Genomic DNA, 22,077 nt, shown 5'->3' on the forward strand with positions numbered 1-22,077 from the left:
ACTTTTCATAAGAAATATTAAAATTTATATTCTACAATTCAAAATTTACACTAATGGCTTAGGTAAATAACAGATATATGATCAAGTCAGTCAAGCAGGTAACCACTTGCCCACTTAACAAAAGCCATTACCACATAAGACTAAAGGATTGGGCAAGTTCAGATGAATCAGAGTTTTCTACCTGCTCAAGTTACTACTCCCTAACAGGCAAGACATGGTGGTGACTGGTTTTATTTAAGGAAGTAGGAGAGCAGCTCATTACATACATATACCATAATTTGTAATTTGTTCATTAATTTCCCAAATGTTGGTCACTTCCCTTAATTTTTAATTCATTGCTACTACAAAAGAACTGCTATAAATTATTTTGTACATTTAGGTCGTCATCTTTAGGTCTAGCAGTGCTATCTCTTGGTCAAGGGGGATATGCAATTTTTGGACAAAGCCAATGTGACAATTTGGGATGACTTAACTATGCATCCATGTCATTAGGATTTTCCATCCCTCCCCAAACTTATGTGAAGGGAGAGAAAACAAATGCTTGCTAACTGAAAAAGTAAAAAGGGAATGTTGTTGTACTCTCTTCTATTAAAAATTGAGATCCTTCCACATTTACTTTCTCTGAAAAATTCTTCCAAACTTGAGATGAACAATATCCACAGGATCTCAGAGCTGGAATAATATCACTAATAATAGATCACATTTACTTTAGACTTTAAGGTTTGGAAGCACAATACATATTCTATCACTTGTTCCCAACAACATAATAGTCTTAAAAGAAGTTAAAAATCACCAAGCTAAAAAAGTGTCTTGAAGGATACAAACCTGAATTTTTCTGACTCCAAAACCAGTATTCTTTTCATTACACCATGCTGTATCTCAAATAATATTCCAATAACAGTTAAAGATAATGCTTGTTAACCTGCCCCTCTAGTTCTACATATACTAGAAAAAAAATCTATTGCAACGTAACTGAGAAGTTATGGTTTTTGCTTGAAGGCCTCTGATAAGAAATGGGGAATTCATTCTATCCAGAGGCAGTCCAATGTACTTTTGGATAGTTCTAATCATTATCAAATTGTTCTTGATAAGCTATTTCTACAGCTCTTAGTTCTGTCCTTTGGAACATGAAGAACAAAGTCAATGGTTCTTTCATAAGACAACCACTGAAATCTTTGGAAGATAGCTAGCATGTGTCCCTTAAGTCTCTTTTCCTTAGGTGATACACCCTGTTTCTTCATTTCACGTGGCTCATGAATTCTAGCTCATGTTGATTTGGCTGAATGGATCATTTTAGAGAGTACATAAAGTATCCCCTCCAATGCATGTCATACAATTCTGATTATTTATAATGAACAGAGATGCAGAATATGTGAGGAGGAAACTTAAACAAGTTCATTAATAATTTCTTTAGTATCTTTTATTTTTAATTCTAAATTTATTTATGTTTCTATTGTCTTCAGAACAAGGTTTCCCTAAATCATGTATAAAATATATTTTTAAAAATGGTCTCTAATTCTCTTATAACACATGTGTGATGGCATGTATATATATCTACATGTGTTCTGCTTATTCCCTTACCCCACCCCCACCAATCTCCTTACATGGAGCTCCAGGGACTTCAAACTCAGGTCAGCAAATGCATCTCCGAGTTGCCTCTGAGTGTGTATCATCTGGAAGAGCTGGGAGGACAGTGTCTGAGCCAGTTTCAATATGTTTTCATATTTTCTCTTGTTTTCTCTCAATATATCAATCTGAGCTTCTAGTTCAAGGTCCACTGTTCTCGAGCCACGACCCAACTTCTCAGAGATAATTTGACGAGTACACTAAAAGTAGAAAGTTAAATTTCATTTAGAACAAAAGTTAAAATGATGTAATAACCCCAAAGTTACATATGTTACAACGTGCAGTGTCCACCCTTTTTTGGCTTCCAAAGAGCTAGCTGAAATCTTATGCAATCACCCCTCCCAAGTTCAGAATGTATACTAAACTGAAAAGTGTCTGACTCTTTAGAAGTTTATCAGGATTCAGCAAGACTGTTTACTGAACAAGTCTCAACTCTTACTAATCTGAATATTTACATTTGTTTTCAGACAGTATTTGGAGTTAACTAGCTAATTACATTCTGTCAAATAAAATTTATTTCTCTTAGTGAAATACAAGTTTTAGGTTTTTAGTGAATTTAGTGGGGATGGTGCCAGAATATGGAGAGTCCTGAACGGCAGGGGGAAAAAAGGTGAGCTTCCCTGAGTAGACAAGGAGGTTCTGGAAACTTCTGAACAGGAATAAGATGGCTGCTAGATCCAGTAACAGTTCTGACTCTATCCCAGTCTACCTGTATGTCCTTTACCTCTCTGGTTCTGTTTTCTCATTTGTAGAATGAGAGAATTAGACTCTGAGGTCCATTCCATCTCTAGCTCTGTGATTGTATAGATTCAATGAGTAAATAAAATAAGGTCAAGGGAAAGCCTTTTCCCACCTGGGCCTAGAAAAACTTGATTATGTTTTCAGGCAGACAGAAAAAGAACCAAAGGAGAGAAATTATCCATGCATGACTGATAATGATATGATTGACATGGTTGACTCCTCTTTAGTCCAGGATACCATCTCTCCTGGGAAAATTCACTTGGTTCACCTCCTTCCTGTTTGGTTGCTCTTACTAAGGATCTAGGTTTACTTCTCAGCTCTGGAACTTATTACCTGAGTATCCTTGGGAAAGTTGCTTAACCTCTTTGAGCCTCAGTTCTTCTTCTGTAAAAATCAAAGAAATGGACTCGATGGTCTAAATCTTATGATCTCTCTGCCTTCCCCCCATTATCTCTCAATTCCTCCCGTCCCCTGGCTCTTTCCATTGCCTTCAAAATGTTCAAATTTCCCTGTTCTCCTCAAAATACTCTCAACCCTCTGATTCCTATGTCCCCCATAGTGGGACATCTAATACTTTCATTGTCTTCTTTCCCCAACTCTCTTTGAACTCTTGTTATTGGGCTTCTTCTCCTCTGCCATCTACTCTTTCAAAGGTCATCAATGACCTCCTAATCATCATTATCTAATGGCTTTTTCTGGTCCTTAGCCTTCTTGATCTCTGGAACATATGGAATAATCCCTCCTTTCTCTTCTAAACATTCTCCTTTTCACTATTTCTCTCTCTCTGATTCTTCTGGCTTCTTCACTGGATCCCTGTCCTATTTCTAATATCTTAATATCTTTCCATGATTCTGTATTAAGCCCTTTTGTTTTCTGACTACAATTTTCCTTGACTATATCACTAATTTCTAGAGCTTTAATGATTATTTATATGCAGATGACTTCCATGCTAAGCCTACAGTCCTAATTTTCTTTCTGGGATCCTGACCTGCACCTTTAACTGTGCAATGGTTATCTCCCCTAAGATGTCTATACACTTCAAACTCAACACCTTCAAAAAAGTGAGTTTATTTTCTTTCCCTCCTGAACCTAATTATTCTTTTCAAATACCTCACATGAAAACTTTGATGTTATTTTAGATTCTTACTCTTCTCTTCAAAATTCCACATCTTGACAGTCAACAAATCCTGTTGATTCTACTTCTAAAATATCGCTTGTCTCCACTTACACTTATTGCCTTATTACCATTTACCTAGGTTAATTCAATAACCAAAGAGATCATCCTGCCTCTACTGTCTCCCCTCCAATCTATCTTTTTATGGCAAACTCATTCATGCTCATCTCATGATGGGCAACTAGGTGACTCACTGAATGGAGTATAAGAATCAGGCAGTACTAGAATTCAAATCTGGGAAATCACTTAACTCTCTTTGCCTTTACACATTTCCCATTCATTTACACTATTCTGTAGACAAATTAGATTGCTTTCTGTCCCTTAAATCTACTGTGTACTTTTATCAACTCTGATTCAGCCCATACCAGGAATGTCCTACCTTTATTTCTTTATCTACTGAATTCCTATCCATCTAAAAATCTCAACTTAATTGCTTCTTCCTCCATAAAGTCCTCCTCGATCCCCATATTTATAATAATTTTCCTTAAATCTTAGAAACGCACTTCTCTAATACACTTAAGGATTTATTACTGTATATTGTGCCTATGTCTTATCTCCCTCCTTTTAGAATGCCGATTTCATAAGGTCAGGGATTACACTATATAAATTTTGTTAACTTCCTATACAGTGTTCTAACCAAGATAAGAATTAAATAAATGCTAGCTGAATTTTAATTTGATATGAATAAGTTTTCTAGTAATAATTCTGTTTTAAACCACGCTATGCCATGCAGGATTATCAAAGGAAGACAAGTCATAGTGGAGAATGTTGACAAAAGGTGATCCAAGAGAGAAGGAAATGGAAAACCACTCCAGTATCTTTATCAAGAAAATCCTGTGGATAGTCTTAAAATAATATTAGATATGATGTCAGAAGATGAGCTTCTCAGATTAGAAGAGTCCAACATTGATACAGGCAAAGAGAGGAGAACAATTACAAATAGTTCCAGAAAGAATGAAACAGCTAGGTCAAAGTCAAAAGGAAGCTCAGTGCAAGATGTTTAGTGATAAAAGGAAAGTCTGTACTATAAAGATCAGTAAGAGATGGGAATCTGGAATGTGAGACCTATGAACCCAAGTAAGGTGGGTGTAGTCAGAAGGATATGGAAGGATTTCACATTGATATCTTGGGTGCGAGTGAACTTAAATGAATGGGACTAGATGAATTTTATACAGGTGATCATTACATATTCTTCTATGGGAAAGAAGTCCTTGGAAGAAACAGAGCAGCCCTCAAAGTCAATAAATGGATAAGATAGCAATACTGAGATATAATTTCAAAATTGACAGGATATCTTTCCAAATTCAAGGCAAACTGTTCAACACCAGAGCAGTATAAATCTATGTTCCAATCACTGATCCCAAAGAGGCCAAAGTTGCTCAGTTCTATGAAGACCAATAACATCTAGAAATCACATAAAAAAATGCCATATTCATCATAGGCACTTGGAATGCTAAAGAAGGAAATAAAAAGATAACTGTCAGAGGGAAGTTTGGCCTTGGAGTACAAAATGAAACAAGGCAGAGATTAAGTTTGTCAAGATAACACACAACACAAAAGGTGATTCCACACGTGAACAACACCAGATATTGAAATCAGATTTATTATATATAACATGACTGCAGCTCAGATCATGAGCTTCTTATTGCAAAATTTAGACTTAAATTGAAGAAAGTAGGAAAAACCATCAGAACCTGACCTAAAAAAAAATCCTTTATGAACATGACTAGATTTAAGGAATTAGATCTGGTAGAGCCTTTAGAACCATGGGCAGGGATTTATGATATTGTACAGAAGGCAGCAACAAGAAACATCTCAAAAACAGTAAGAGCTAAAAAGCAAAATGGCTGTCTGATGAGGCTTTACAAACAGTAGAAGGAAAGCAAAAAGGAAAAATATGCCCAACTGAAAGTAAATTCCAAAGACTAGCAAGGAGAGCTTAAAAAAGGTTTTCTTAAATGAGCAATGCAAATACAAGAATACAATAGAACAGAAAAGACAAGAGCTCTCTTCCAAAAAAAATCGAAAGATGTCAAAGGAACCCAGATTCACTGTGCCACTTAATTGCCCTAACATTTACATTTGTTGGATTACAGAGAAAACAAGGGAGGAGTTCCAGAAAAACACTACTTCTGCTTCACTGACTACACTGAAGTCTTTGACTGTGTGGATCAAAACAAAATGTAGCAAGATCTCAAAGACATGGGAGGATTATCTTACTTGTCTACTGATGAACCTGTATGCAGGTCAAGAAACAAGTTAAAACTAACAGAGAATAACTGATTGGTCTAAGATTGGGAAAAGAGTACACTAAAGGCTGTAGATTGTCTTACTTATTTATGTGTAGAGTACAGCATGCAGACTGGACAAACAGAAAGTTGGAATTAACGTTGCCAGGAGAAGAAGCAACTATCTCAGATATATAGATGATTCCATTCTGATGGTAGAAAGCAAAGAAGAATTAAGAATCCTCTTGATGGGGTGAAAAAGAAGAGTGCAAAAGTTTGTTTGAAGCTTAACAATAAAAAAAACCAAAATCATGACAATAAAAAAAAACCAAAATCATGACAACTAGTCCCATCACTTCCTGGAAAATAGAGGGAAAGAAATGGAAACAGTATGGTATTTTATATTTTTGAACTCAAAGATCACTGCAGATAGCAACTGCAGCCATGAAACTAAAAGATTCTTGCTCCTTAGAAGGAAAGCTATGTTAAATATGAACAGCATATTAAAAAACAGACATCACCTTTCCAACAAAGGCTGTATAGTCAAAGCTATGGTTTTTCCAGTAACAATGGATAAATGTGAGAATTAGACAATAAGGAAAGCTGAGTGCTGCAGAATTGATGCTGGGGAAAACTTTTGAGAGTTCCCTGGGACAGAAAGATCAAATCAGTCAATACTTAAATTAATTCAGGCTATTCACTGGAAAGACATATTTAAGTTGAAACTTAAATACTTTGGCCATATAATGGGAAGAATCTTCGGAAAAGATTGAAAACTTTTGAGAGTTCCCTGGGACAGAAAGATCAAATCAGTCAATACTTAAATTAATTCAGGCTATTCACTGGAAAGACATATTTAAGTTGAAACTTAAATACTTTGGCCATATAATGGGAAGAATCTTCGGAAAAGATTGAAAGTAAAAGGAGAAGGGGATAGCAAAGGATGAGATGAAAGCAATGAATATGGGGCAGCTAGGTGGCACAGTGGATAAAGCACCGGCCCTGGAGTCAGGAGTACCTGGGTTCAAATCCGGTCTCAGACACTTAATAATTACCTAGCTGTGTGGCCTTGGGCAAGCCACTTAACCCCATTTGCCTTGCAAAAACCTAAAAAAAAAAACTGAAAGCAATGAACATGAGCTTGGACAGACTTCAGGAGACAGTGAAGGACAGAAGAGTCTTGAACATTATGATCCTTGGGGTCACAAAGAATCAGACCTGATTGAATAAATGAACAACAACAAACTAATTATACTTCCCTGACTGATAAATGATCAGGAAATGAACAATGAGTTCTCAAGAGGACGTCACATGAAAAATACTTAGAGAAATGCAAACTAAAAGAACTCAGATACCACCTCACACTGAAAAGACTGGCTAAGATGATGGAAAAAGAAAATATATATCAGAAGTGATGTGGAAAAATAAGCACACTTATACATCGTTGGCAGAGCTATCAACTATTCCAATCATTACTTTTTTTTTTTAGGTTTTTGCAAGGCAAATGGGGTTAAGTGGCTTGCCCAAGGCCACACAGATAGGTAATTATTAAGTGTCTGAGACCGGATTTGAACCCAGGTACTCCTGACTCCAGGGCCGGTGCTTTATCCACTGCGCCACCTAGCCGCCTCTCCAATCATTTTCAAAAGCAATTTGGGGGGGCACCTAGGTGGCGCAGTGGATAGAACACCAGGCCTGAAGTCAGGAGGACCTGAGTTCAAATTTGGTCTCAGACACTTATAATTACCTAGCTAAGTGACCTTGGGGAAGTCACTTAACCCCATTGCCTAATTAAAAAAAATAAAGCAAATTGGAACTATGCTCAAAAAGCTATAAAACTGCACAAATACCATTTGACCCAAAAATCCCTTACTTACTCCAAGAAGATCAAAGAGAAAAGGAGAGGACCTATCTAAACAATTTATTCTTTTAAACAATATTTTATAGTAGCTCTTTTTTGTGGTGACAAAGAATTAGAAATTGAGGGGATGCCCATTAATTGGGGAATGGCTGAACAAGTTATGGTATATGAATATGATAGAATATTACTGTCCTATAGGAAATGATGGAGATGGTTTCAGGAAAAAAACCTGTGAAATCTGAACTGATACAAACTGAACAGAACCAGAAGACCGTTTATACTATAATAATAACATTGTAAAGTGAATCAACTATGAAAGGCTGAGTAATTGATCATCACAACTCTCCCACCATAATTCCAAAGGACTCCTGATGAAAATAAATAAAACTGCTGCACTCAGTGCAGACTGAAGCATATTTTTTTTCTCTTTCTTGACTTTTCCCCTGCTCCAGAAACATGGTTAATGTGGACATTTATTTTGCATGATATTACTTTTGTGTTGCATTTTGTATTTCTTGCTTCCCAACAGGTGTAGGAGCATGAGAATTTGACACAAACAAAAAATCTGAATTAAAATAATATAATCATAACTCAGATTTTAGGATGTTATTTATGTTTTTGTTTTAAAAATATTTTGAGTTAATTCTTGCAACAAAATTGCTAATTAAAAAAACAATTATAAGGTTCTAAGACACAAGTAAACAGCAGAACTATCTTATTAATATTCCAAAACTGCTGATGGCAAGTTGATTTAACTTTCCATCTGCATTTAATTCACAAATCGACTGATTAGTTCTCTACTCTATAACAGAAACTGATACAGAGTAAACTTTCCCATGGAATTTACTCTGAAAATAGACAATGATAGGTCAGAGGAATGGACTGGGTTATTTAAATAGGGAGATAGAATAATTATTTTTATAAAAAGTAAATATGGGAGGGAGGAAGGGAAATAGCTTCATATACTAACATTTTGCCTGAGAAAAATTGTTTTAAAAGATTAATTTTTTTGCGACATGACTAAAATGGAAATGTTGTACATGATGTCACATGCTTTCCCAAAGAGGGAGGGAAAGAATTTGGAACTCAAAATTTTCTTTAAAAAAAGTAAAAACTTGGGGCAGCTAGGTGGCACAGTGGATAGAGTACCGACCCTGGAGTCAGGAGTACCTGAATTCAAATCTGGCCTCAGACACTTAATAATTACCTAGCTGTGTGGCCTTGGGCAACCCATTTGCCTTGCAAAAAAAACCCCCAACAAATCTAAAATAAATAAATAAAAATTAAAAACATAAAGATATTCAAGGTAAGAAGAGTTGTTTTCTTAATTTTGCTCATTGCATAACCAACTAGAATTTTTTCCTTTTATACATGAAATTTGACTCTCTCTCTAAGCTAAATCAATTAATAACATTAATAACAGATGAAGTCTTCTATACAGAGGTAAAAAATGTCAAGATTCATTGAAGAAGCTTGGGAAGTTATGGAAGAGTAACAGTAATGTTCTCTAATGACTTTATGGTAGACTATTACAGAGAAATAAAGGGTAAGGGGCAGATTGTACCCTCTGAGGTGAGAAGGATGTCTAATCAGTATATGCCTTTTGTTTCTAGGAGACAGAGGAAAGAAGGAAAAAGAAGGAAAAATTAAGGCTCTGGGACACATTAAGTGAAATCTGGATATCAGATGCAAATTATTAACTGAGTTTAAGGAATTTGTTGTTTTAAATATAGATAAGGCAAGCTTATCTTCATAAGATCTACAAGAAATTAAGTGATCTGGAAATGGGAACATTTTGAGTGGCCTGTCCACATAGACCATGCAAAGATCTATCTCTGTATAAAGTAAAAAGAGGATTCCCAACACCATCATTTCCTGGGTCCCAGCATATGGTCACATGCCACATGAAGGAGGGCTTAAAAAAAAGAGAAACTTTCCAGATGTACTTAAGAATTCAGACTTCCAACTTAAAGGTGACAAAGGTCAGGGACATTAGTCTATTTCCTTGTGTCGGTCTGTCTGTCTGTCTGTCTCTCTCTCTCTCTACTTTAATGTCCTGACAGTTAAAATAACAGAACCATCAGTTTTTTTACCTATAAGAGAGGTGCATTAGCTTATCGCTAGGGTTCTATGTTTCCACTTATTAATGTTATTTAGTTTTTCAAGTTTTTCTATAAAAAGTTAATTTGAGAGGTAATGGGGAAAAGAATAACTAGACAACAACAATAACTGGCATTTACATAGGACTTTAATTTGGCTTTAAAATAATGCTTCGGGGCGGCTAGGTGGTGCAGTGGATAGAGCACCAGCCTTGGAGTCAGGAGTACCTGAGTTCAAATCTGACCTCAGACATTTAATAATTACCTAGCCGTGTGGCCTTGGGCAAGCCACTTAAGCCCATTGCCTTGAAAAATATATATAAAAAAGACATAAATGTATATAAATATTATTAAGAAAAAATCAATATTGAACAAGTAGGTCATGAAAGTCAGTGTTCATTAAAAAGTAGGTGGGTAGGTCCATATCATTTAATATTTTCTGTAGCATCAAGAACCTACACAAAGAAGGATACTGAGGGAAAAACTTACCTGGGTACAAAAGACAGATATTAAAAAATGAGCTAAGAGTGGAGAAGTGTAGGGACATGTGAAAATATTAACAAATGGGCAGGGAGTGAAATGGGACAGCCAATGAATGAATGAGACAAGGTGAAAAAAAAAACAGACCTGAAAGTTTAGAATACACTGTTTAGAGAAAGGAAAGATGAAGAAGATGAGGTGTTCAGTGCGAACACTGATAAAAGAATCTAAAGGATTTTTTAGGGCAGTTAATATTTGGGAAACACCTGGTAAACCCATAGCTAAAATCAAGGTTATTTTTCTAATATGATATAAGTAGATTTCTTCCAGGTTTCCTATTCTGGACCAAAAGACTGTTACATATATAATTATTTTCCACATGTTCATAGCAAAAAACAGCAGTTTGAGAAATTAATATTAAAGCCAAGTTGATCTACTACAACCCAACTTCTCTATAGGGTAGCTAGGGGTGCAGTGGATAGAGTGCTGGGACCAGAGTCAGGAAGTCTCATCTTTGTGAGTTCAAGTCCAGCCTCAATTGTAAACTGATCTGGAAGAAAAAAAAAAGGAAAACCACTCCACATCTTTGTCAAGAAATTCTCAAATGGGGGTCACAAAAGAGTCAGACATAACTGATTGTTTGACTCAAAGATCCCACTTAACTGGGCATGTACTCTAAGAAGTTGAAAAAGAGACAGATTCCATATAAACAAAATGTTTATAGTAGACTTTTTGTGATTGTAAAAGAAACAAAGAAGATACCCACTGATGGAAAACATGACTTTAACAAGATTTTAATGTTCTGTAAGAAGGAGTGAATATGAGAAACTCAGAAAAACCTGGGAAGATTTGTGTAAACTAATGTGCAATAAAGTCAAACCAGAAATATGTGTAAAAAGGAATAAAATGATATAAATGAAAGCACGGAAAAGCAGGTGGACACTTAACTAAGTAACTGTATTGACCAATCTTGACCCTGAGAAAGAGGTCTTTTTTTCCCCCGATGGAGAAGTGAAGTGGGAGATATTACAACACAATCAGCTGGGTAGGTATCCTGTGTTCTTCAGTTCTACTTAACAGTCTTCCATCCCTCCCCATCCAATTGATTCTTTGTTATAGGAAATGGCTTATTCTGTGATAGATTAGGGAGTGGATATATTCAGAAAAGAATGATATCAAAAATATGATTAGAGACAACAATTTAATTGATACTACTATGAGGAGTTGTATCACTTTGCAAAAGTGATTTGACAAAGTTATAAACCAGACAATTGTTGGCATATTCTTTAATATGCAAATAAATTTAGACAAGGCTTACCAGAAATCAACAATGGGAACACATGAGAGAAATTATTCTCCCAAAGTCTGTAGAGTGGAACAGTAGATAAAAAATACAAACCCTACCACCAAAATAATCAGTTTCTAAGCAATTTCCCCCCAACAAAGAGTCCTCTCTTATATCAACTGTCCAATAACTTAGTTTAAAAACAAATGAGAAGCAGTAAGAAATAGAAAACAAATTTAAAAAGTCTCCCACCAACAAGACTATGGTAGTTTCATAGGCAAAGAAGCAAGGCCTGACAAGTAGTTAGACAATTGTTTATAAGAAAGGATAGCATAAAAGTAAAAAGATGCTGCACAATTGAATTAGAATCTTTTTTTTTTTTTGCAAGGCAATGGGGTTAGGCACTACTTGCCTAAGGTCACACAGCTAGGTAAATATTATGTGTCTGAGGCTGAATTTGAACTCAGGTTCTCCTGACTCTAGGGCCAGTGCTCTGTTCACTGCACTACCCAGCTGCTCTCAAAATTAAAATCTAACTCCCCAATCCCTCACAGATAAGAGCTAGAGCACTTTAAAAGATGGAGAATAAGTAACAGTCTACACAGTAAAGAGATGCCAAAGAAATATTATCCATTGTAGAAAATTTAAAATATTACAATTTTGACATTGCAAAATATTACAAAATCATAGAAAACTACTATATACACATCTAGTAAAAGGCATCATTCAGGTCTTAAAGGAATAGGATGTAACTTTTAGCCTTAAATTTGAGGGTTTTATTTTTTAAATAATAGAATAAGGATTTTTCCTAAGAAATCTGTTAAGAAACAATTCATGTAAATTCAATTTTGATTATGGGTGAAATGACAAATCTTACTTTAAAAATCCCAAGATATAAATGTTTTTAAGAGGCCTATGAAAACATTGCAAAAGTTAGTTGGTCTACATGTCAGGGCACAAAAGAGTTCAATTTGAGAGATACTATAGAAAAAGGCTTAGCATGGAAAATAAAGATAGTCACCTAGAAAAATTAAGAAAATAGTCTAGTATTTGGAGAGAAACATGTTACCTTCTCAACTCCTTCCCTGATATATCTTGGGGCTCTCTTTATTGGGACAGCTTGGTGGGGTTCTTAATGAGAGTTCTACTGAAAGACTTCAGAGACACATTGCTAAAGTATAATGAAATAGACAAACAACCAATATCACATGGTACACCATATGATTATGGATTTAGATTCAGAAGAAGGAAGACTCACTCTGAGAGATTTTAAGTCACTAAGGCTGAAACTGGTACTGTTCTAAGGAACATCCTTACCAAATACTAAGTGTCAGACTAGATATAAAAGGAATCAAAGTGAACAAAATCTGTTTCCCATCAAGAAAGTATACTTTTCTACTTACTTTCTAGAAAAAAGGAGTAAAAAACAAATATTAAGATTAAATTATGATTATATTCTCCAGAACCATGAAATTAGTTTAACTTCTCTTAACTCATTGCCTTAAATTATTAATGACTAAGGATGACTGAAATATTAGAATCTTTAAAATCTCTGTCTCTCATTGCCACAAAGGAAAGAGACTTAGAAAGAAGTTGAGATTCATATTTTAGGAGTACTAATAAAAGGAGGAAGTACATTTCGAGGGAGTAACAGCTAGACTACCTTGAAATTTTACCCTAAAATAGCACGGTGTCTATATAGCATATATGCTGCATATTCTGGCATTATTAAGATTATTTTTCAGTAAAACAAACTTAAGTAAGACAAAATGCCCCATATAAAACTATAAGTGTGTACCCATGCACTGGCAGACACATGTATAACTATACACACACACACACACACACACACACACACACACACATATGTATATATCATATACATCTATGCAATTTTCAATTCACAAATGCTTGAGAATGACCATCTTGACCCTAAATCCTCTAACCCAGACACAGAAATACCTATTCCAAGTTCCTTTGCTCTCCTACATTATTGGCTTGGACAGAGGCTCCCCCCACCCCAATGTCCCACACTGCCATATAAGAGTTACTGAGCCCCTAGAGACCAGTCCATGAGCCCCCTACTCCATTATTCTCGTAGTCAGATGTCAGAGTTTTCTGACTCAGAACTCAGAATGGCTTTAAGTTTTTCACAAACCAATCAACGATTATTTATTTAAAAACATATTTTTATGCCAGGTGCTAATGATACAATAATCTACCTGCCCAATCCCAAACCCCCAAAATTCCTACTCTCAAGTAGTTTGTAGTACATTCTACTGGGGGTGGAAGAGAATATATATACACATCTAAGTTCTATATTCTAAACAGTCTGCTTTACAAAATGAACTTTGCAAAACAAGAAGTCTGTAAATCTAAAGACTTCCAATGCTGAGAACTGCAGATTATTCAGGCAGAAGCTACAGTTCTGCATGCACTGGGAGTGAGAAGAGTCCTGCATGCACTGGGAGTGAGCAGGGCCCTGCAGGCCTGGGCATCCTTGTCAAGTACCAAGAAAGGGCCTTCACATGGGCAATGAGACTGGGTACGGTGTCCTGCATTATGAGATAACATATGCCATAACACGTTGATATTATAAGTGACAGCACTTACGGAGTAAGTCTTTACTCTATGCCTACCCTCCTTTCCACTACTGGACCTGAACACTGCTGAAGCTGACTCAGTTTGGGTTAATTTTATCCATTATGCTGAAAAGAGTTATAGACAAGTTTTACAGTTATTCAAATTGTTATGGAAAAATACAATGCAATTCTGTGACAAAATTTACAAACCTTATAGGTGTTTAGGCTCCATTTTCTTACAAGCTCTAGTTTCTCCATTGCAGGATTTTTTGTTTCATCTGCTAAAATAACTGGTCCACTTTTTTGCTGTATTCTCTGGCCACCTATATAATAGAAAAATATATGTAAACATAAAAAAGGAAAAATCCAACACTGATGCAGTTTTAATTAAATTACTTAAATATGAGAAAATAAATTTCTTCAAAGTAAAGGTCTAAAACTTGTTGAAATCTATGGAAACTTCCCACTGACTAGAAGAAGTTAACTCCTATTCTTCCTATATATAAGAGCAGCTTAGAAATGCCAGAAAGCATTCCAAGAAGATTCTGCTGCAAATTTTATACTTTGGTTGGAAAAAGAATAAATAAACTGGAAAAACTTCATAGCCTCACTATCTTACATCTAACATACTAAATAGTCCTCCCCTCCAATTTAACCCTCAAACACACACTCCAGTGTTTGTAAACTTTAGCATACTGAGGAAATGAAAGAATAATCATTTAATATCAAGAAACAAATATCAGCACTGAATCTATCAACTAGTTCTGTAATACTAAATTATCCTGGACAGGTCATTTAATATCTTGAATCTATTTCCTCATCTTTCTGATAAGAGATGATTGGCCTATTTTATTTCTAATGTCCCTTTATAGCCTTAAATTAGAAGAATCTGTGATATTTAACTAGTCACTAAAATTCCTTGTTTTTCTCAAGAAATGCTGTAATTGAAATTTATCTAATCAAACACCTGTAACTGAGGAGGGATGGACAATTAATAGTAAATAACACATTAAAAAAATGGGAACTGGACCTTGGGATTCTGTATGAATTACTTAGTCACTCTTTAACCAAGTATTCTCACACAAAAAAATTTAAAATGAAGGAATTTTATAAACAAAGCAATGTAAAGAAAGACTACTGCTTTAGCTCTAAAAACAAAATCTGCCAGTTACCAAATACTTGAAATGAGTGTCTGGAATGGTCTTTTTTTTTTTTTTTTAAAAAAAAAGGAATTTATCTAATCAGTCTAATCAAGGGAAAATAAGTTCTGGTTCTGCAGTCAGAGTCTGAGACCCAAGTGGTGCCTCTTACACACTGCTGTAAAATACAGGATTTGGACTGGATAGTCTTTGAGAGTTTTCCCGGATCTTGACTGAATTATGATTTATGATTCCTATAAACAAAACACCTTGCCAAAGGGTTTTTTTTTTTTTTAGGTTTTTGCAAGGCCATGGGGTTAAGTGGCTTGCCCAAGGCCACACAGCTAGGTAATTATTAAGTGTCTGAGGCAGGATTTGAACTCGGGTACTCCTGACTCTAGGGCCAGTGCTCTATCCACTGTGCCACCTAGCCACCCAAAGGGTTTTTTAAAAGAAAAATGAAGTACCCACAAACATTTAACTTGCTCCATGTGATCTTATATTCAGACATAACTCCTTTTACTATTTTTCATTTCAAAATATTAAGGGAACACTACATATGCCTTACATAAAAATATCATTCACAGCAGATAAGGCCATAAAACATTCACTTAAATATGCCTACAATTTTTTGAAGTTGATTTTCTCTTTCCTTACCTCATTTACTGTCATCAGATAGGTACATTATAACCCAGCCTACAAAGGTAACTGCGAACAGAAACTAAGTAAAGCCACCACCTTCCGTTCTACTATAAAATTACCCAACAATAAAAGATGCAATCAATGGTTTAGCTAGAAAAGCAGGATAAAGCCATAAAGCTTAGAGTTTAGGGATAATTGGATACACCTTAGTTTTTCAGAAATAAGCAAGGAGGCTATAAACTATACAACACCACAAATATTTTACCTTAAAACAAGGTAAAATATCAGGTTTATTAGCTCATCCTAGAAAAGACAGAAAGATGTGCTAGGAGTACAGAAAGCACAAATTACTTCCTAAGTGTTAAAAGTGGCAGCCATCAAAACAAAGCAGGAATCACACAGACCTCATAAGACAAGATAAATGATTATAAATTGGAGGGAATTAGTGTAGCTTCAGCAGTGGCAAAAGGGCCTTATACAATCAATGCTGAAAATACCTGCAGGACCAATTAAATCCCTTCCTTGTTCAGCCAGTCTGCTAGCTGCAGCATTGCTAGGAGATATAATAGAAGACATAGGTGGTGCTGGGGAACCTGAAAAGGGCATATACATTGAACTGTGAAAATTCATTTTTCTTCTCTTAACATACACTGTAGGTTTTCAATTTATTAAATATTATTTGTTTTTGATGATGAGTTTCCTTCTTTAGGATATGCTAAAAATGAAAATGAAAAGATGAAGAGCTAAGAGTCCATTAACCGGAGAACTATTGGACTGAACTTCCACAAACTTTTTCTTTAAACTTCTGGACAAATTTCAATGTTATACACATACACACATACACATATGCATGTTTGTGTATAACATATAAGGGGGTATAGTTGTTTTTCATAATTGCTTCTATAATTCAACAATTGTTCCCACTGGACAGTCATTTTTATTTGGATAGCACATGAAATCATTTTATTTTATTTTTTTCTAATTTAATGTTTATTTATTCTCATTTTGTACAAATAATGGTTTTTTATACATTAATAAAATACTCTTGTTTAAGAGTAAACAAAATACCCCCCCCAAATATAGACTCGCTTGAGCGATAAAGTAAAGGGGAGAGAAAAAAATTAAAATAAAAAAATAGTAATAATTGTAGGTATGGCCAGGTGGTGCAATGGATGGAGCACCAGCCCTGGAGCCAGGAGCACCCAAGCCCATATCCGGCCCCGTCCACCCAATAATCACTCAGCTGTGTGACATGCAAGCCACCCGAACCCCACTGCCCTGCAAAAACCAAAAAGAGAAAAAAAACCCCAAATAAAATAGTAATAATAGTAGGGGTGGCTGGTGGTGGACAGAGCATTGGCCCTGGAGCCAGGAGCACCCGGGTCCAAATCCGGCCTCAGACACCCAATGATCACCCTACTATGCAGCCCCAGGCAGGCCACCCAGCCCCATTTGCCCTGCACCCCCCCCCCCCCAAAATAACAGTAATAAAAAATGTGCTTGAGTCTTTGTTCCAACAACAACTCTGTCGTGGGTGGGTCACATTTTTTATAAGTCCATCACAAAAGTTACTTCCATATTTTTCCACCATTGCCATTGCTAATTGCAACTCCCTCCTTTTGTATTTCTCCACTACTATGTACTATATTTTCTCTCTCCTTTCACTCTGACTCTGCTGTAGGGTAACTGAGTGGCGCAGCAGACAGATCCCTGGTCCTGGGGCCAAGAGGCCCCGAGCCCCCATACCACCCCTTAGGCCCAGCATCCACCTGGCCCTATGGTCCCGGACAAGTCATTCAATCCCAGCCCCTTGCAAGAAGTAAAAGAGAAAATGTGTTATATCTGACCACTCTCCTGCCATGGTCCATCCTCTCCTCCATCACTCACATCCACCCCTTCCCCCTGCTCCCCGCCTCCTTCTTACTCCAGATGTCTATACCCCATTGAGTATATATGCTGGTTCCTCTCCTAGCCACCTCTGATGAGAGCAAAGATTCCCTCATACCCCCTTGCCTTCCCCCCCTTCCATATCATTGCAATAGTTCATTGTGATAAAGAAAAATCTTATTATAGGAAATATCTTGGCCTATTCCCCCCTCTCCTTTTTTCTTTCTCCCATTACATTTCCCTTTTTTTCTACTGACTCCATTTTTATACCATATTTTATCTTCAAATTCAGCTTTCTCCTGTGCTTCAACTATAAATACTCCTTCTACTTGCTCTATTAAGTGAGAAGGTTCATGAGTATTATCAGTGTCATTTTTCTTTTTTTTCTTTCTTTTTTTAGGTTTTTTCAAGGCAAATAGGGTTAAGTGGCTTGCCCAAGGCCACACAGCTAGGTAATTATTAAGTGTCTGAGACCGGATTTGAACCCAGGTACTCCTGACTCCAGGGCCAGTGCTTTATCCACTGCGCCACCTAGCCGCCCCAAATGTCATTTTTCTATACAGGAATACATGCAGTTCATCATCATTAAGTCCCTCATATTTTCCCCTTCTCCTCCAATCTCTATGCTTCACCTAAGTCCTGTATTTGAAGATCAAACCTTCTGTTCATCTCTGGCCATTCCAACAGGAACATTTGAAATTCCCCTGGTTCACTCAATCCATCTTTTTTCCCTGGAAGAGGACATTCAGCCTTGCTGGGTAGTTGATTCTCGGTTGCATTCCAAGCTCTTTTGCCTTCCGGTATATTATATTCCAAGCCCTACGAGCTTTTAATGTAGTTGCTGCTAAGTCCTGTGTGATCCTGACTGCAGCTCCACGATATTTGAATTGTGTCCTTCTGGCTGCTTGTAATATTTTCTCTTTGACTTGGGAGTTCTGGAACTTGGCTATAATATTCCTAGGGGTTGGTTTTTTGGGAATCTCTTTCTCGGGGGGATCGGTGGATTCTCTCCATTTCTATTTTGCCTTCTGCTTCTAGGATATCAGGGCAACATGAAATTATTTTAAAGTTGGTTTTTCTATTATTAGAATTAACTCTAAATCTTTAGATCATTAGCCCTTAGTGGTTTACTAAGGACTCAAATTAAAATTCATATATACATATATGTTTACAGATATGAAAATCCTGGATTTCAGTTTTGAATGAACACATACATATGTGTGTATACGTATATATACGTACACGTACACACACACTCACACACACACACACATGAAAAAAAAAAGGAAACCTGAAAACCTGAATCAAATGCAATCTGACTGAGTGTAAGTCCTTTAAGATCTCAGCACTTCAGGTCTCTTTAAGTCTCTAAGTTACAGTTACCAATTTTATATTCTTAGGCCTTCCTCAAAGGGATTTTACTTTGCAAATAAAATCACTGATCTAGTCCAAAAAAAGAAACCAATCACCTGTTTTTAAAATTATAAAGAAATAGAAGTATCTTTAAAGACAAAAATAGCTACAAAATTAATTATACTATAGATTCTGATTGTGAACAAACTATCCCTGCCTTGTGTATATGGAGACTGGTGGGTGACTGGGACGGTCGTCTTACAACATACCACCCACCAGGTTTGACTACATGCTTCAAGTTCCCAACCAGGAATTCATGATTCTTTGTTTATTTGATTGGTCCCAGTGGATTCTTCTGAGTGATGATGGACCTTTGTATTCTAAGACTTGATGCTATAAGTCTAAGTCATCACCAAATCAGAGATCTTCACCATCTTACAGGGTATCCTTCCCTTCAAATTCTGTAGCAAATACCTTTGTCATCCTCATTTTATTGTTTTGTATCTCATGGAATATTAATAATCACAGACACTCTGAAAATGTTAATATGTTATCAAACATTAAAACCTATGCAAAGAAATCTTCCTTGATAGTCAGCAAACATAGACATGAAGTATACCTTCCCACTGCTTTTATAGGAAACAATTTCATCCTATTCAATGTATACTGAGAGTAGGTAGGTGTCACAGTGGATAGAGTGCCTGGTCTGGATTCAGAAGACCTGGGTTCAAATCCAGCCTCAGACACTAACTAGCTTTGTGATGCTTGGGCATGTCACTTAACATCTTTTTTTTTAACCTCAGTTTTCTCATCTGTAAAATGGGGATAATAACAGCATCTCTCTTCCATTATTATTTTAAGGATCAAAATGAAATAATAAATTTGCAGTGCTTAGAACAGTGTGCAGCAGAGCAATACAAGCCCTACAGAAATATCTGCTATTAAACATGTGGTCTTAACTGAAAGTTCCACTTGGCACCCTGGCACAAGAACTAGTATTAGAATCAAACCTCTGAAGCTTGCTGCTTATGTGACTGTCACATAACCTCCTGGGGTTTTAGATTCTTCACCTATCAAATGCCTCATTCCTTCTTTCACAGGATTATTGTGAGAAGAGTGCTTTTTTAAGTCTGAAGGCAAGAAAGGGAAATGTGGCTGTAGGGCATCCATAAAGGCTGTGATAGATTATGGGATTTCAGCTGGAAAAGACCTAAAAAAGCACGTGAATCCAACCTTCACATTTTACACTTTAGGAAACTTCTTTCATCTGTTAAGGAAACTTATGTCATTTTATATATACATAAGTGATACCTTGTTGAAACTTTTAAGATTGCATTTTGATCTACTGAATCAATTTTTTTTTTTAATTTTCCAACAAGATAATGGTGAAACTGAGAAATTTACATTTGGATGGATCTGCCAATTCGATTGAAATTTCAATTTCAACAAATTCAGCAAAACTATTTAAAAATATGTGCCTAAGTCAGGCACTCCATTAAACTGTGCTTTCCCCATAAGCATTTGAAAACATTTAAGGTTGAGGGGACCTCTGAGATAAACCAGACCAACAAGTCTTATCAATATTTGATAAGGAATAGAGGTCCTGAAAGTCTAATGGGTTCAAAGCAAAGCTACTATGGGCAGTAATAGAATCACAAGCCCTGGGTTTACTGCTCTTTTCATTAAGATACAATACTAAAAAAATAAAAGTTATTCATGGAAATCTTGGAATAGAAGGATAAATAATCTAGTTTAAATGCCACCTCAAGAAAAGACATCACTTAAATTAGGTTAAATCTTATTATATCTTTAAAAAATAGCTAATTTCCATGTTTCTTGAATTTCTATAGTAACAATGCTTTATTAGTTCTGTTTAAGAAAATATTCACAAAAATAGTAATCTTTCTGTTAACAAACAGCATAGTCACTCCCTAATGTAATGCCCCTGTAACAGAGCAGCCTCTCCGGCCTTTCCCTGTCACTAACACTGCAACAACTCTGAAATATTCAACCACCCATCAAAATCAAACATAATAGAATGCACACAACAATCCAGGACCATGGAGAATGACTAGGCTAAACATGAGGTCACATGCACTTATGGGCTAAATGGCTTTAGAGCAAGCAGTTCAACCTCCAGTTAAATAGCCAAGAACAGAATCAATTTCATTTTTACCTTGAACACTTGCAAATAAGGAATCTAACTTCTAGGAATATTCTCAAGTTAAGACTTCCACAGCATAGTTCTAAGGGACTTGTAGAGTTTTTAACTATCAGAATTGTACTTGGAAAGAGTTACCTTCTCTAAATTCCACAGCCTGCCTTTGTAGCCTGAAGCCTGGGCTGATTCTAGTGTGCTTGCTCTGCTGATTATTTCTAGTTTATCCCCTCTAAGGTAGAGCGTGTCTGAGCAGTTGTTTGATGTTGTCTCTTCATTTCACTGTGAACTCCTTCACAGCAGGGACTACTATTACATTGCCTTGTATCCCCATTCCAGGGCTTACCACAGTGTGTGGCATCTAGAAGGGCCCTAATAAATGTTTCCTCACTGACACTCTCTTATCATGAAACTGTGAAAATTTCCGTTTCAATTGTAGTTCAATTTCTTCTCAGTTTTGTCTTTTGTAGAAAACAGCTTGCCCATGTGACCCTAATGACAAATCATCATCTCCCTTAAGTCAGTTATAAAGCCATCCAGCTACTATTGCTAAAGATTAATGACTTAACTGTTCTATCATTTTCCCACAAGTCCTAGTTTCAAATCCTATAGTTACCACCATGGATATTCTTTGGTCCTATGCCAACTTCTCCATCCTTAAATGTAGATATAAAAATTAAATATCACAAGATAAATTTCAAATATTTTAATTATAGAATGATTGCTTTTCTTTTGATATATTTTTGTAGTACATTCATTTTTTGTTTAAAAAATATCAAAGTACTTTTTCAAAATCCAATAAAATTTTTATTGTTTTTATAG

General features: G+C 36.0%; 1 protein-coding gene across 3 annotated transcripts in view; it reads right to left on the minus strand.

Annotated features, from left to right (window-relative positions):
* ARFIP1 (ARF interacting protein 1) overlaps nucleotides 1–22,077 on the minus strand; it is a 136,512-nt gene that overhangs the window by 62,832 nt on the left and 51,603 nt on the right. Inside the window, exons 2-5 of one of the 3 annotated variants that reach the window (XM_074229124.1) lie at nucleotides 18,377–18,778; nucleotides 16,355–16,450; nucleotides 14,287–14,399; nucleotides 1,605–1,826 (exon numbers count right to left, since the gene is read on the minus strand). In XM_074229124.1, the coding sequence (XP_074085225.1) occupies nucleotides 1,605–1,826; nucleotides 14,287–14,399; nucleotides 16,355–16,450; nucleotides 18,377–18,437 (492 nt within the window). In that variant the 5' untranslated portion in view covers nucleotides 18,438–18,778. The remainder of the gene's footprint in view (nucleotides 1–1,604; nucleotides 1,827–14,286; nucleotides 14,400–16,354; nucleotides 16,451–18,376; nucleotides 18,779–22,077) is intronic. The other 2 variants (XM_074229125.1, XM_074229123.1) reach the window with 2 other exon arrangements.

This window comes from Macrotis lagotis, chromosome 3, assembly GCF_037893015.1.
Source record: "Macrotis lagotis isolate mMagLag1 chromosome 3, bilby.v1.9.chrom.fasta, whole genome shotgun sequence".
Lineage (NCBI taxonomy): Eukaryota > Metazoa > Chordata > Mammalia > Peramelemorphia > Peramelidae > Macrotis > Macrotis lagotis.